The sequence below is a fragment of the Bipolaris victoriae genome (genome assembly GCF_000527765.1).
Source record: "Bipolaris victoriae FI3 unplaced genomic scaffold scaffold_19, whole genome shotgun sequence".
Taxonomy (NCBI): Eukaryota; Fungi; Ascomycota; class Dothideomycetes; order Pleosporales; family Pleosporaceae; genus Bipolaris; species Bipolaris victoriae.
The window spans coordinates 119,883-135,047 of record NW_014575373.1 but is presented as its reverse complement, the minus strand read 5'-3'; the positions used below and the strand labels follow the sequence as shown (position 1 = coordinate 135,047).

General features: G+C 52.7%; 4 protein-coding genes across 4 annotated transcripts; 2 read left to right on the top strand and 2 right to left on the bottom strand.

Moving 5' to 3' along the window:
- Window positions 1–513: 513 nt before the first annotated feature.
- COCVIDRAFT_92017 (hypothetical protein) lies at window positions 514–720 on the top strand (the record flags this gene model as incomplete). Its single annotated transcript, XM_014703882.1, has 1 exon — window positions 514–720. A coding segment is annotated over one exon (207 nt), but the record flags the coding sequence as incomplete, so codon positions are not given.
- A 3,971-nt stretch (window positions 721–4,691) lies between these two features.
- Window positions 4,692–5,672, top strand: COCVIDRAFT_92201 (hypothetical protein; the record flags this gene model as incomplete). Its single annotated transcript, XM_014703881.1, has 1 exon — window positions 4,692–5,672. One exon carries the CDS (start codon window positions 4,692–4,694, stop codon window positions 5,670–5,672), a length of 981 nt encoding a protein of 326 aa, XP_014559367.1.
- Window positions 5,673–5,920: 248 nt separating this feature from the next.
- COCVIDRAFT_92046 (hypothetical protein) lies at window positions 5,921–7,036 on the bottom strand (the record flags this gene model as incomplete). The annotated part of the gene is made up of 1 exon (XM_014703880.1): window positions 5,921–7,036. The coding sequence occupies one exon, from the start codon at window positions 7,034–7,036 to the stop codon at window positions 5,921–5,923; it is 1,116 nt and encodes a 371-aa protein (XP_014559366.1).
- Window positions 7,037–7,652: 616 nt separating this feature from the next.
- COCVIDRAFT_91883 (hypothetical protein) lies at window positions 7,653–14,683 on the bottom strand (the record flags this gene model as incomplete). Its single annotated transcript, XM_014703879.1, has 5 exons — window positions 7,653–9,594; window positions 9,703–11,844; window positions 12,648–13,290; window positions 13,333–13,570; window positions 13,754–14,683. 5 exons carry the CDS (start codon window positions 14,681–14,683, stop codon window positions 7,653–7,655), a joined length of 5,895 nt encoding a protein of 1,964 aa, XP_014559365.1.
- Window positions 14,684–15,165: the final 482 nt, after the last annotated feature.

Genomic DNA, 15,165 nt, shown 5'->3' with positions numbered 1-15,165 from the left:
GGCTTCATGGCTTATACCGAAACTGACTACACATCATTGGATTATCAGCACTACAATATTGAATACTGTATGAATACAAGTTTTACAGAATTCCCAAAAGGAGATATTACCGAAGAAAGCATCTTGTTGGAGTATAAGGTTGTGCCTGGCCATTCATGGATCCCTTGGCGAAATCAATAAGTCGATACCTGCCGTCCGTCATCTTCTCACTGCCAATCTCAGTGACGGAGTGCTGTCATCTTTCAGACGATAACGAGTTGGATTATCGTTGAAAGATAGCTTCGTTCAGCTTTTGAATCCGATTAACAAATACATCGTTGCTTCACTATCGTATATGTGAATAACGGCTCGTCTTCCAAAGAAACGACTCCAACAGTATAGCCTTCGTCCATGATGGAATCAGATCCTGAACCATGCACCATATCCGTCTTCGATGCGACCATGGAAAAATTGAAAAGAAAATTATCAGATGCCAACTTTCTAGATGAGCTTGATATGCCGGACCAATAGCCATACGGGTCACCACTATCCGACATAAAACATCTAGCAAAGCACTGGGAAACAGCATTTGACTGGCGCAAAGCAGAAGCCCAGATGAATAAACTACCCAACTACCGAAGGAAAGTCCAAGCTAAAGGCTTCAGAGATATAGACATACATTTTCTCCACAAGAAAAGTACCAATACAAACACCATACCCCTCCTCTTCTGCCACAGCTAGTTTGGGTCTTTCCTCAAAGTCACAAAAACCTCCTCCCTTTACTCGACTCCATCCCCCCCCCCCCTCTTTCTCTCACGCGCGCTTTTCTTTTTTTGTAGATAGAACTGTTGCTAGTGCTCACGTGCATCTCTACGAGAAAAGCCGTGTGGGAAGTGGATGCATGGGGGGGGGGGGGGGCTATTGTGTGGAGGTGAGGATGAAGTGTGATGTGATGTGGGGTTGGTTGGTTTATTTGGTACAGTTAAGTGCGGGGCTGAATGCCTATGTGCGGATTTATTATGAGGCGCGGGGGCATCATCTGATGGCCGAGGTGCTGGAAAGGGAGAGGAGGGCGAGTGGGGTGGGTTAGGGGGTTGTGCATTTTTCCTGAGGGAGCTTAGGGGTGTGGCTAGGTTGTGTGCAAAGACTCTAAGTATGATTTTTTTGGTTAAATTCATCGCTTCTCAGGGAATTGATACTAGTATTCCTTTTTTTTGCTCTCCTGCCGTTCTCTAGGACCCACAGTGTACGAGAGCGTTCATGACAAAAGGTGGTCATTTTGCGGCGCACGAGAGGCCAGATGCGATTGCTGAGGATTTACAAAAGATACTCGGGAGGGGTGGGTCGTGTTTTGGGATTGTGCCTGGTAAGCCTGGATACTTGTAGTACGATTTTGTAGGAGTATTTGGGGATTCGATAGGTATTTTGCATCTTGGGAAGCATGAATCTCTACTAATGCTTTGACAGCGAGGAAGGTAGTTTAAATAAACGATTCAAGTCATATTATCATAGTATTTCTCTCTAATTTCTCAGCTCTACTGGTGTCGATGCGATTGAGTTTGTAGTCGAGCGATGAGAATCATCGCTCACTGAATCAGAAACTCTATATTCATTTCCCGTTTCCCCAGGGGTAATCTGCGGAAACATTTCGAGTTCAGCCTGGTCAGCTGACTGTGTTCTAGCCGTGTCTGGCAATTAGATTGGTAATGATGCTCCAAAGTTACTACCTGTTGCATTAAGTCCCTTTCAGCAGCCAAGCCTGGAGAGCTAGAGTACTACCATGACACACCAGTATACTTTCAGCTGATCCTCATACACATAAGCGAGTCAGTTGCATAAACAGATCTTCTTGTCGTATATACATCGATGATGATACGAGTGTTTGTATGTTCATTCGTCTCGGCCAGAAACGTCGGATTGCAAAGTAATGGCTTGGGCTAGAGAAGGCCAAGGAATAAAGAGAGGTAGAAAACTCCTCTTCATTAGTTTCTATGCATAAGAGACTTATTTGGCCCGGCTAAAATGATACGGAACGTGAGTAACATCGTCATGACGATTTTTTAAAGGTATCAGCACATTAGTCCTTGATAAAGGTTGGTCGCAAAACATGCTGTATCAGGCCCGGCGCAATCACTCCGTTCTTTTGCAGGAAAAAAGTTTGTTGTAAGCTTATTGATTTTGTGTAGAGGTGCATCATTGGGAAGATTGTGCCGTGGCTAGGTGTTGTTTTGTGAGAACAGGTTAAGTTCGTGGTGGAGCTTGGGTAAAAGTGTAGGCCGGACCCTTGCCTGTTAACAACATGTTCCCAACCAATGACCAATGTGCGTTTGCATTAGAATTGTAAGAAATCTGGCTCGAAAGATTTTTGTGTTTAGGTCGGACGCATCTAGTTGACACGTGCAGATCGATCTTCATTCACTCCTTCGTCCTTGTTACGCGGCGTGGATAGTATAGGTTTCCATAACTAGAATTTGAGGCGCGACTTTTGCTTTGGATAATCTGCCGGCTCCCATCTGTTCCCAGCCAAGTTCTGCCTCAATTGTAATCTGATGTTGCCAGGTAAGTATTGTCAATCCGAAACTGACATGGATACGCAAGGGGGTGTTTTGTAAACCGTCTGTAGGTAGGTTTAATACTGGAAATCAGTTTGAAACACCATCTTCAGCCTTTTTGCCTGATTAGCAGTGTAATGCGAAGATGCGATGAAAGCACCCGGATTACTGCACAGCCCAAGAGGTTTTGTTGTTGCAAAGCCGCCATTTCTGGTCAGCATGCTAGGAACATTTGTTAGTGCTGATGAAAATGACCCGAAACCCCAAGAGAAGGAACGGAGTAGAACAGGAATTCTTCTTAGTGTTCTAGCGTAAGATCGAGCCGTCCTGACTTGAGACGGATGACTGCATACATATTAACGAAGTTTAAAGCGACTTGTTCAGTTGACAGGAAGGGTATCGGACAAAAGGTTGTTACATGAATCCGAAGCAAGTGTAGCGAGCACGGCCGCACCTCAAAAAGGCTTGTCATTGCGCCCTGTGGAGCCGTAAATTGACGTTCGGTAAATGGGTACCGCAAGGACATAGCTTTGGAAATAGCCGTATATTGAACCCCGCACGGGTTGACATGCCCGTATGACCTTTGCTGATGGATGGAATACGAAAAGGGGGTTGATGAAGTGGAAATGTACACGAACCACCATCACGAGAGAGGAGTCATGGAAGATGGGCCTGGATGATTCCAGGGCTGGACCCGTTGAACTGGGGAAGCCTGCCTGTTACCACACAATGGTGCCTGCTCCAGGCATCCTGTTGTTAGTGCGGAAGATCTGCATAAGAGGGGTTCGAATATCACAAAGTCGTGTGGTCCGTACGTAGAGGGCTGGGGCACGGACGTGCTTTCAGGGATACGATGGATGTGCTGCGCTATGTCGTTTTGGTCCGTGGCTGCGGAGCATTCTTTGTGCGTGACAAGTGTAAGGATGTCGACCAAAGCTACCGCAGGGTTGGGTGATGGCGGAGTATTGTCAGTATCCCATCGGATTAGGGTTGAGAGTAGTGATTGTAGTTGACTCGTGGGGCTCTCGAAGCTCTGTCTTCATCCATGGCATCATTTGGTGTGCTTGTAAGGTAGTGTAGACACGTGAACGCGCGACTGAGTCGCTAAGGTTGGATTCTTCGTCGACCCCGAGTACTCTATTGAAAGTGGCGCAGCCAGAGTCCACAGACGACACCCTAGCTGGATGGGGGAGTAAGTGTGTACGCAGCAGTCAATGCGCGTGAAAATGACCCGGCAATAAGGGCCCAGAATGTCGAGCGACCGGTACCTGAAAGAGCGGGGCCAGGCGGAGCAATGCAGTCATCATACTTACGCGCGATGCCAGCCAACCCCAATCGGAAATATGTAAGCAAAGAGACAGTGGCGCATCAAACAGAAACCAGTGCCCTGGGCCAGACGACAGCGACTCGGCGAGAATTAAATCTTGTACGATACGCGGTGCCGCAAGTCTGGCAGGCGCTGACTATGCCAAGGCTCTTTATAAATAGCATCACGGCAGACCCGGCACCGGCCAAAGCTTGGTACTTCCCCTCACCCTCGCCGACACCACTCCCTTCGACATGGACGTCTCAACGTCGCACACAGCGCCCCAGCCAGGCGGGCCCCACGAGACAGCGAAGCGCCTCGCCAAGGTCGAGATGCGGGTGAGGAGCCGTCGGGCAGGCATGTGAACAACCTCAGACCTTGGCCGTGGTCATCAATGCTCATCAAACAGAAACCAAGGCACTCTAGCTATGCCTCGGTGCCCTGCGCGGCCTAGCGCCAACCTTCCCAATACTCGACGGGACCACGGGCCTTTGACGCCCATGGAACCAGCGGACGCAGGCGCTATCGGAATCTGGCAAGCTCTGGCAAGCCACACGGTACCATCGGATGCTTGTCTGCAACGCCCTCGTCGCCCTGAAGCTACTACTATAAGATGGGCCCATACGCCCACGCGACCCCGACCGACCGCTCTTGCTGTCGCCGTTTTGCCGTTCCACCTTCCACTCTTTTGTCCTTACGGCTGCCACCACCACCATTCACCGTGCCTTCACCCACCATTGTTCGCTCTCTCGCACTTGCTTGACCTTCTTTTGGCCTTTTGACACTCCCTCTCTTGCGCCCTTTTTGTCTTTTGTCAACCCCGCCTTTATTTACTAATATTTCCCCACTTCAACATGAAGCTGTCCACTCTGCTGTTTCTCGTGCCTTTGGCTAGTGCACGGGTTATCCGACCGGCACAGCAAGTACCCATTGTCGACAACGCCGCAGACGACACAACCAGCGTCGAGGATAAAACCACACACGCTTCGCCAAGTATTGGCCTCCACTTTACAACATCACATGCCGTGGCTGCCGCTCATTACCAAAACGGAACAATTAGGGACCTCGTGAGGATGGAAGGAGGCGCCGATTATCAAGATTTGATGCGGCGGTGGATGTCCTCTAGCTCTGGCTACTCTGGACCACTAGAACCCAGCGATGAAATGGTCTTGTCCGGTTTCATGATCCGACTTCACCGAGCCATTGAGACGGAACTGGATGATTCTGTACAACAAGCCGCATTGGCCCTGTCCCCCCAGGCTCCCAGACTCCAACGAAAATTCCAGAAAGCCATGGTATCTGCAGGACTTGCTTCGTCCGAGGACAGCGCCGTACTCTACGAAGAAGCAATGGCTACCCATGCCGCTCTCAAACCTGCATCTTCGTGCACCACACAATCGAAATCAGAACACTTGCAACACGTTCTCTTCCTCGCCTTCGACGACGGCGCTTTCAGCGCAAGCATGCACGAATACGCCTGCAGAGACTACGCATCACAAGGACACATAATCAGCCGCATCATACGCTCTGATCTCGGCTGGTGGCATCTCCCCATGTACGACGCGCCACGAGCAAAATTCTGGGCCCAGGTACAACAAAGCATCGCGTTTGTTCTGAGCCCGCAGGGCAAGGCGCCAGGCAGAATCGTTCTCCTGGGCAGTCACGGCGCAGATGCCGAATTCAAGAACAGAGTCGAGGATGCGCTTTGGGACGAGCTAGAAATGGACGTGAGCAGCATGTTGAGCGTTAATGAGCGAGGGGATAGCGAATGGCTAGCTGCAAGGGGTGCAGCAGAACTAGCATCGAGGCATGGCGAAAAGAAATACGCTGCATGAAGCTAATTAGGGAAACCTCCCACGATCCATGGAGAGAGAGAGAAGGAAGTGGAAAAGGAAAGTAAAAGAAAAAAAAAGAGATACCCTTGATATTTTGTCTAGTTCTAAAAAACAACAACAACGGGAAGAAAGCATAATGATCATTGCAAGCAAAATAAAAATAATATTAGATGAACGGACACCACATACATACGAAATGTATAACCAAAATAATATTTAAAAAAAAACTCTCAATCACAACCATACTATCAACACGCATGTTTGCTCATTTTTCTCTCTTCTACAGCAGCAGCCCCAATCTCCTCAAAAACACGCACCCCCTTCCTCCCCAACGCAGTCCCCACACCCACCGCCCTTGCCCCGACCCCCCTCATCCGTCTATACCCCTCCGTATCCGCCACACCCCCAACCCCAATCACCTGTATTCCCCTCAACACCTCATGCTGCGCCAGCATCTGCGTAATGGTATATACATTGCCGAGAGCGAGGGGATGCAGTGGTGTACCCGCTAAACCGCCGATGCCCGTGCCATTTGCTGAAGTGAGGGTAGGGTGGAAAGACGGAGTGGTGGTGGTGGTTGCCGAGGAAGAAAATGGTGCGACCAAAAGCGACGAGCCAAGCGTATTCACCGCTGTGATGAAGCTTACGGGACACCATCCTTGCTCGCTGCAATCCAGGAGTGCATCGATTAGGCTCTGGAATTGGTCGTGGTAGGTGTATGGCGGTGTTTTAATGCCTACTGGAGTCACTACTGTAGTTCCTTCTCCTTCTTCGGGAGTCTGTTGTTGATAGAGAGATATTTCCCTCCCCAACCCACGCAGGTACTCGGCCAATTCCTGTCTCGAATACGCAGGCGGCGGTTTCCCAGGGATGTTCGGGCATGAAAGATTGATTTCCATGGCTAGTTGCATGCAGACGGTGCGCTGGCACGTGCGGATTTGGCGGTAGCACTGCACCACTTCTTCCGCGGTGCCCGTCACAGACACGATGATGGGTTTGTGCGTGGTGCGCCCGTCGAGTGGAACCGAAGTGCAGTGAGTATTGCTTATTGTTTGCACGTAGGATAGGTATTCCGAGAGGGGAATGGGCGAGTAGCCGAGCGTGTTGAGACTGCCTGTTGTCGAGGCATCGTCTGATAGGTCTGTGTTTGGGGTTGAGCTCGAGAGGGTGTCTGGGGTGAAGAAGGTGAATTGGTGGATGCTGGAGTCGTGGGGGAATCCTTTGTCTGTGGAGGAAGGGAGTGAGGTGCGGGTTGTTATGGCGCCAGTGTGGGGATTGGTGTAGAGGTCTTGCAATTGGGAGAGCGTGGTGCACCAGGGGTTTGCCGAATTGAGCAGTGGGGGGTCAATGGTTAGAGGGGACATGGCAGGGGCGTGCAAGTGGCCGCTCGCAGACGACATGACCAAGTGTGTGCTTGGTTGAACATGCAGGCTGCTGTGACTTGCGGATGGTGAGGGGTTGCTGCTGCATAAGTGGGGTAGAGGTGGTTACGGGAAAGTTTCCCATTTCGCGATTAGGATGCTTGTCTCTTGCATATCTAGATAGCAGATCATCTAGTCCGCGATAAGTGAACCGCATCTAGACTTTCCTTATCATGTGTTGGAGATACGAGATGATTGGTCAGGGAATTCGTCGCAAGTAAAACACTACACGAAGTCTAGATATTGACTTCGTAAGCTAGTGCTGAAGAGCTCTACTTTTCTAACCATAGTATTACAAGATGGAGGATAAAAATTGAAACACACAACCAGATCCCATACCCGAAACCAACAGACAAAAAAGTTTCCCAGCCCATGCAAATGCTACGCCGGTCGCAGAGCGTTCAATTTCATTAGCTTTGTCTTTCCTTGTTGCGCCATACACCATGCTCAAAACACGTAGAAGCAGGAATCGAGAACTGAAGCGTAGGTAGAATAGAATGAGACCCGGATTTCCATCTCCAATTTCCTTTGTCGACACGCCACGTTTTCGTGACCATGCTTAGAAACTGACATAGCCAGTATCCTCGCCTCCAGTGTCGTCCATCCAGCCTGCGCCAACTTCGCCCAGGCCGGGTCCGTGGTGGTGGTTGCGCGCCATGCCTTCGCCTTCACCTCGCTCAACCCACTCTTCGTTGATGTCGTTCCAAATGCGCTGAAAGTACAATCGCAGCGATCGGAGTCCACGGAGATAACCCCTGTCGATGCCATTGGGGTTTTCTGGAGGACAGGGAAGGTCGTCAGGCAAGGGATCTTCTGCCGTCACGCAATTGGCAAAGTCAACAATCTTGAGCTTGATCTCTGAATGCTTTTCCGCTTTCGGAGGGGACGTATTCCCTGGCCCGGAAGATCCAGCAGCAGCTTCTTCGTTTTTCGTTGCAGAGTTACCATTCAATTGTGTGGTTGAACCATCCTTTTCTTTTGAATCACTATCCCCGCGATCATAGAGCATTAGCAAGCTACTTGCGTAGAATCGATACCCGGGCAGGTTTTTGATCATACGTTCCAACTGGCTGATCTTTTCCAAGATGACGGGAATGTGTCTAGTTGCCGCCTTGTACCCGGTTCCGTCCCAGAAAAAACGCTTCAGCGCGTCCTGAAACTCTTTCCCGGCCTTGAGATCGCGACCAAAATACTTGTCTTCGAAGATGTAACTCTGTGTCTTCACATTCCAGATCTGCATGCCACAGACTCGTACGCCAAGTTCTCGGCTGGTCGTCATTTGGCACTTGCGCCGCTGAGAACGTTGCTTCTTCTCGTCTGCTTCGATGCCATACTGGCGCGTGCCCATTTTCAGATCCAAAACACAGGGCCTTGACATACCTGCAGTGAGATCTTCAAGGAGGAGGAAATGCTGCACACGCTCATCAGATTGCTGTAGGGCACTGTCAGGATTGCTTGGTTCTTCGCTAGGTGGAGAAGTCATGTTACTTGACGCGACAGGGGCTGCTGGTAACATGGTGCCTTCTGGTGGCGCTTCGGAATGATGTGCTTTGGGAGCTTTGTTGTTGTGTAATGACCGGCCTCTGTCTTCCTGACTGCTAGTTTTCGAGTCTTCGTCCATTTTGAAAACCTCTTCTTCTGCATCGCCACCATAACCGTCCTCTTCGTAGTACTCAAGACCATGGCGCTGTTCAGTATCAATTCCGAGGGGTCTCCTGGTCAAGCCGCTACCGGAGTGGCGACGTCGCGGAAGGATGCCGGGTGGCGGTTTTGATGCTTCATCATTGATTCCAGAGCCTGGTATTGAGCTATGGCTGGGGAAATCAGCGCTTCCGCCCGAAGCATGACGTCGCGCTTCTGCCTTCAACACCTGCTTCCTGGTACATTCTTCCGGAGGCTGCGAATGCAACGTGGCCACATCTGTGCTGTTCCTCCTTATCGTAGGCGCAGAGCCTACCGTGGACTGCGGGGAATCTCCGACGGCGCGTGAGGCCATGACATGGTGACGATGGTGGCGTTGCCGGTGATGTATGGTTGGTGGAGCAAAAACCTGTCGCAGAACTTCCTCTTGCAGCTTTCGGTTGATTGTTGTGACCCCCCAGCTGGTGGTATGCTGCAATGGTGGTCGTGAGGAGCTTCTCGGAGGGTACCCGTAGTCGCTCTGATATCGTCGATGCTGCTGTGAAGAAGAATACGAAGAACTTTTCATCCATGGATCAGGCGTTGTAGAGCGTGGTGGTACTCGAAACAAATTATCCGGGATGATGTGACGATTGTTCTCAAAAATGACTTGAGGGGTAGGCATGATTTGCTGGGAATGACTAACAACTCGAGTCGGTTCCGGCTTGCTTGGATCACTAGGGGCTGTAGAGGCCTGCCTTGAAGGATTTTCTGACTGCGTCGTCGATGTGTTAATGCCAGCATCGTGTTTGGCCTTGTCCTTGTGCGATTTCTTCTTCTTGGGTGCTTTGCGGTAAGTCACGTTCAGGACACCAATATACCTAGACAATACTTCATCAGCAAACAATTCTTAATACGAGAAGAAAGGGCGAAGGCAAATCTTGGCTGAAGTTTCAGCTTCGCTCAATAGTGCAGTTGGGATTTCATACCTTGGCAAGAAATCTAGCAGTTCCGGATGCTGCCTCTCGACTGTTTCGTAAAACTCGTTTTCTCGATTATTTAGCTGCTTGCAGACTGCGCGTCTTGAGAAGCGGTAAACAGTCGAGTGGCCGCCTACTTGGTGGTCGTATGGTTTCAACTCGACAGCACCCAGTGGGGCTGGCGGCTGAGATGGTGCTGTCGAAGCAGCCTTGGGTTCTTTCTTGTAGGTTGCTGCAGTGGGCGTCGTGCCTAGATCATCAGTCGCACTGGATTCATAGCCAAGGAGTGATTGAGCCGACTCGGCGAGCGACTCAGGCTCTGATTCACCTGAAAGCGAATCAATAGCCGAGGGTGTCAACGGCTGATCTTTGTCTTTCTTTACGGGAGCTGCCGTGGGGATGTCACCATGTAGGCATTGATTTGTATCTGTGGATTGCAGAGAAATTTCTACCTCTTGTGGGGTCTGCACCTCCTTCTCAGTGGCCCACCCTTTGGGCACTGCACTCTCGTGAATCGAAGCCCTCTTCTCGACAGCATTTACCTCTCTATCTTGATTGTTTGTTTCTTTGGCAGCCTGCTCGCTTGGCTTTATTCGGCGATGGGGGAAGTAGAGCGCCGAGGATATTTGCTCCTTTTCCGATTCTTCCTCCTCCTCCGAACCCGGCGTGCGCTCCCTGCTGCTTCCATCCTTGGGCTGAAAATAGTCCGAAGACTCATGATGATATGGAGTTCCGTAGGTGGGTGCGTGAGCGTGAATCTTCTCAATAGCTGCAGTCGGTAAACTGCGCGACACAGGCGATCGTCTTTTGATGCTAGGAGTGAGGTGGCCAAAACCTCGGATGTCTTCGAGAAGGCGCCTTGGAAGCTGCCGGTTGTCCGAGTCGCCTTGGGCATTTGTTTGAGAAGGAGGTGTTATGGCAATGCCTGTGTCTGTGTGTGGACCTGGCTTTGATTCGAAATATGATTCGTTGGGACCGCCTGCAGGAGACTGAACTGCTGACGAGGCAAGCGACGCACGCCGAAGTTGCTCAGTGAGGTTGCTTGTTTCAGCCCCATTGAATCTTGCTGATCCTTCCTCTGACAGGGTTGACAGGGTCCTCTCATTTGGTAAGCGCTCTTTGGCCTTTTCTTTCTTTTTGGGCTCCTCTGAGGGGTCACCATCCTTAAAAACACGGAGATAGTGACTTGCTTTGCGGCTGCGAGCGGTGGTAGGCTGTTCGGTCTTGGCAAGAGTAGCTTCAATCTTCTTTTCCATTTCCTGGTCCATGACTGGGGTGTCGAGAATGACGTTGCCTTTGAACGGCACAGGCTTGCCCTCGCGCCATTCTCTGTTCCTGCGCCTCTCGTCGCTCTCAAGCAGAGTGCCCTGCAATGTGGACTGGAGCTCTGGGCGGTGTGGCGTAACCGGGCGGTGGACGGGGGACTCGACGGGGCTCATATAAGGCGGAGGACTGTGATGGGGAGTCTCGAGGCACATGGCGGTGGCCATGGCTGTGCGGGAGTTGAAAGGGGTGTTAAGGAGGGCGTGGTGGTCAATTGAGCTGATGGGCGGGATGGTCGAGTGCTTTCTGCGTATGATGGGAGGGTCTATCAGTCGCCTTTGGGGAGGAGCTGGGGCGGCCATGTCTGACAAGCTGTGCTCGGGAGCATCGTTAGACCAGTCTACTTGGCGAGCGGTGGCGCGGGGAGAGGAGATAGGACTATCCGAGGCCAGGTAGGTGGTAGCGAAGATGCTGTCGCGCTCATCGAGCTGGGGACGGTCAATTGACGACTTCCAGAGAGAGGAGTCTTGAGCGAGAGGGGCGGTACGCGAGCGGCCCGTCTGGGAGAGGCTCTTCGGGACCAAGGCATGGTCTTGACTGGCGGTGGACCTCACCGAGGCGGGGGGTGAGGCATTTCCTTGGAGGTCCGGCTGGGGTGACATGGGCTCGACATTGATTCGACCGTGTGAAAGGCACCTCGTGGCGGGATGTGTGGCAGATATTGCCGGGCGGGCGCTGGACGGGTTGGCCAGGATGCGGACAGTCGTCGGGCGCGGCGGAGAGGCAGCGGACAGCCAACAGGGGCAGCAGGTCTTGGGGCGACCTAGCGCAAGAGAGCGCACAGCAACGGGCTCTGGCAGCAGGTGGAGGGGCGGCGTTGGGCGATGGCTTGCAGCAGGCGGATCCGGGGCGTTGGCGAGTGAGAGCAGACGACGGTCCACGTTCCAAATGTCGGTGGTTTGGCGTCTGAGTCCAGAGTGGCGCGAAGACGAATCGCAAGCGAGCGGCCCAATGACGTCTGCCTTGGCGCGTCCCCGGCGCGCGTCCACCGCTGCGAGATGAGCGTGCGTGCGAAAGGGACATGGCCTTCATTCACCATGCAGACAAAGCCATTGCCATGTCCACCCGGGCGGGCGCATATCCTCTTTGCAGCCGCGATTGTTATCAATGCCATGCCATGCAATGCCATGTACCGCTTTTTGTTTTGTTTTGTTTCGTTTTGTTGTTTTGCTGGCCGTAGCCGGTGTCGCTGCACATGGCCATCTACACGGCATGGGTATCCGTGTTGGCGATAACCACCATGGAGCGCCCGCGTGCCCGTGCGCCCCATTCCTGCCCAGTCCTGCCCGGATCCCATCGGCTGATTGACGGCAAACATCACAACATCAACAACAACAACACGCACATACACACATACACATGCTTTCACCATAGACCCTCGCGCCTCGCGCCTCTGCCACGGCCCCCGCTGGCAAACTGCATCCTCGTATCTCTGCCCGACTGCCTTCTTCGTCTCGTCATCTGCTATCTGCGCACCACCACCACCGTCCTTTCCCTTGCAGCAACTATGCATGGTCCCCTTCCCGCTCCCCCTTCGCAACCAATCACTCCGGAACGTGGCCTCTCACCGCCTACTTCATCTTGCCCTGCCTGCCTCCGTACTCTACCATTGCAATTACGTTGCCCTTCACCCGTCCTCTATCCCTCTTACAAACGGCGCTGCATAGTGCCGGCCAAAGTCGTCGACCGACGCATCAAGGTGCAAGCCGGAAAACTCTCTCTCCCTCGCCGAACACCTCGATCGCTCCCCCACAGACTTTTGCGACCCCTGTGAAGCCTTCTCCGACACAAAGCTCCAGAATGATGTCGTCGTGTTCTTGTCCTTGAGGGGGATCCGCCCCGCCGATGGGGTGGGGCTGTTGTTCGTCACGTCGCCCTGCTTTAGTGCTCCAACGTCACTTCGTCCCATGGAAAACCTTGAGTTGCTTCGCTGGCTTTCCTCCGTCTTCTTCTTCGCCGTGCTAAACGTAAAGGGCGACGCTGCCCCAAAGAGATCCTGTGTGCTGATCGGCGGTCCACGAAACACACTTTCATTTGCCATTGCCGAGTTTCGCTCGACCGTCATGGCTATACGTGGTGTCATCGCTGGACTTGGCGCATCCAATGTCCGACGACATGTGTTTAGCGATACTGGTGACTCTGCTCGAATGGTGGCGGGCGACAATGTGGGGAATGTGCTTTGCTGAAACTCGAGCTGAGCTCGTACCATGGCAGCTTGTGTGCACCATTCCGAACCTCGACCTAAATCGCTTTCTTGTAGTTGTTCGGCCTGGTCTGGTGAATCCTTGGTCTCGGCTGTTTGTGGAGCCATTGTACTCTCTCCCTCTGCCTCATCCTCATACTCCTTTTCTTCCTCCTCCTCCTCCTCCTCCTCCTCTTCCTCTTCTTCTTCTTCTTCCTGCTCTTCCTCTGCCTCTGGAGCATTTTCGACAGCCCGTGCTTCTTCGTGACGTTTCTTTGCAATGGGTGAATCTTTCTCCGGCGATGAATCGAAATTGATTGCTCTTGGCTTCGGTCTGTTGGGTTTGGTGCCGACAGGGTCTGCCTGAGCTCTCTTATGTGTAGATGTAGGCGACGGAACAGAGATGGGAGAGGCAACGTCGTCCTGTTCTGTGAATTTGGGAGTCTTGCGTGAAATCCTCCGCTTTGATTGCTGTGATGATATCGCCGAGATACCAGTGTTAGACATGGAGTCGACGAGTCGCTCTGCGGAGCGTTGTATATCTTCTCTTGAGACTGTGAGTTGGCTGCCCATTGACGACGTGACTATTGGGATGGTTCGCTGCGAACGTTGTGCTTGCTCGGTGCTGTATGGCGTGTAGACAGTCTGCGCCGTGTAATCCCTCCCACTCCTTGTGTCTTCACAATCCACAGCGGGCGATGAAATGTCCATAGAGGCGGAGGCACTCGACTTCCAGTGCCCAGGCAACGTTTCTTTTGGCGGCGACTTCGACACGCGCACTGTTTCTTTTGAAAGACTAATGCGCAGCTCCGCCACTGCTTCAGTCTGCGAAAACATATGCCGCGTCCGAGACCGTGTCGGTGATGAATCGCATCGTTCGCTTGTGGCTTTGCGCATATCGACACGAGCTGAGTCAGGGCGGCGCAACCAGAAAGGATTCGTCGAGGGAGTTTGGCGGCGTATGCATGTTCCAGCATCTACGCTAAAAGAGTCTGTAGTAGTGGTGGCGCGAATGTCGTCTTCATCTGCTAATGGAGCAGTCGAGGGTGCAACCTGGATGTGACCAAGGCTATCGTCGGGCTCCTGGGCACTTAGGTGGATGTCTCGGGTAGCCCTCGAGGTTTCCGGTGAAGCTATCAAGGCTATCGAGGGCGCCGGACTTTGCGCTATAGCCTGTGGCCTACTGCCTCGTTTCCGTCTCGTGTTGCCCGCCTGTGCTGTCTTGCGCTTCTCTTTTGTCGGTTTCGTCCATGGGTTCTTCCAGTTGTCGGGGTCAAATGGCCCTCTTAGCCCCGCGGTGAGGATGACAGGCGGCCTGCCTCGTAGGTATTGGGCAGCGATTGCCTCGACCCGTCGTCGCTTCGCGGCCCGTTGCTCGGGGTCATGGTGCTCGAGGGGCAATTCTTCGATGGCGTCCTGAGGGGGGAGGTAGAAATCGTCAGTAGTCAGCGCCTGTCTCAGATGGGGGTGCAGGCTGGGGGGCATGGTGTCGGAATATAGGCTGGCAGCGGTGGAGGATTAGGTGGGGCTAAGCAAAAGGGCATGTCCGGGGCCGGGCAGGATGAGCGTTGCAACGGCGTGGCGGCTGCTGCTCGTCTAAACTCGTCTATGCCCGTTCATCATCAGTTCTTGGTCGTCCATGCTTTGGCAGCGTCTGCGTCGGGAGCGGGAGCATCTCCTGTTGCTCAGGCAACGGCCCTGTTAGCGGCTTGCGGGGGTCTGACAAGTCCATGCTTCTCTCCAGATAGCGTCGATCCTGGCACATACATTCAATCGATAACAAGACGACTCGCCGATTGACGCGTTGTTCGTCATTCTCCCTCGCACCGTTGCGACAATCCACGACACGCGCACAATGCCGTGCGCGCCAACATAGCAGCCTTTTTTTGACGCGTAGCCGCCCGCCAACAGCTTTCTTCACCGCATCTTCGGCGCGCGCTGCCCGACTGCGACTCGACACCCCGGCC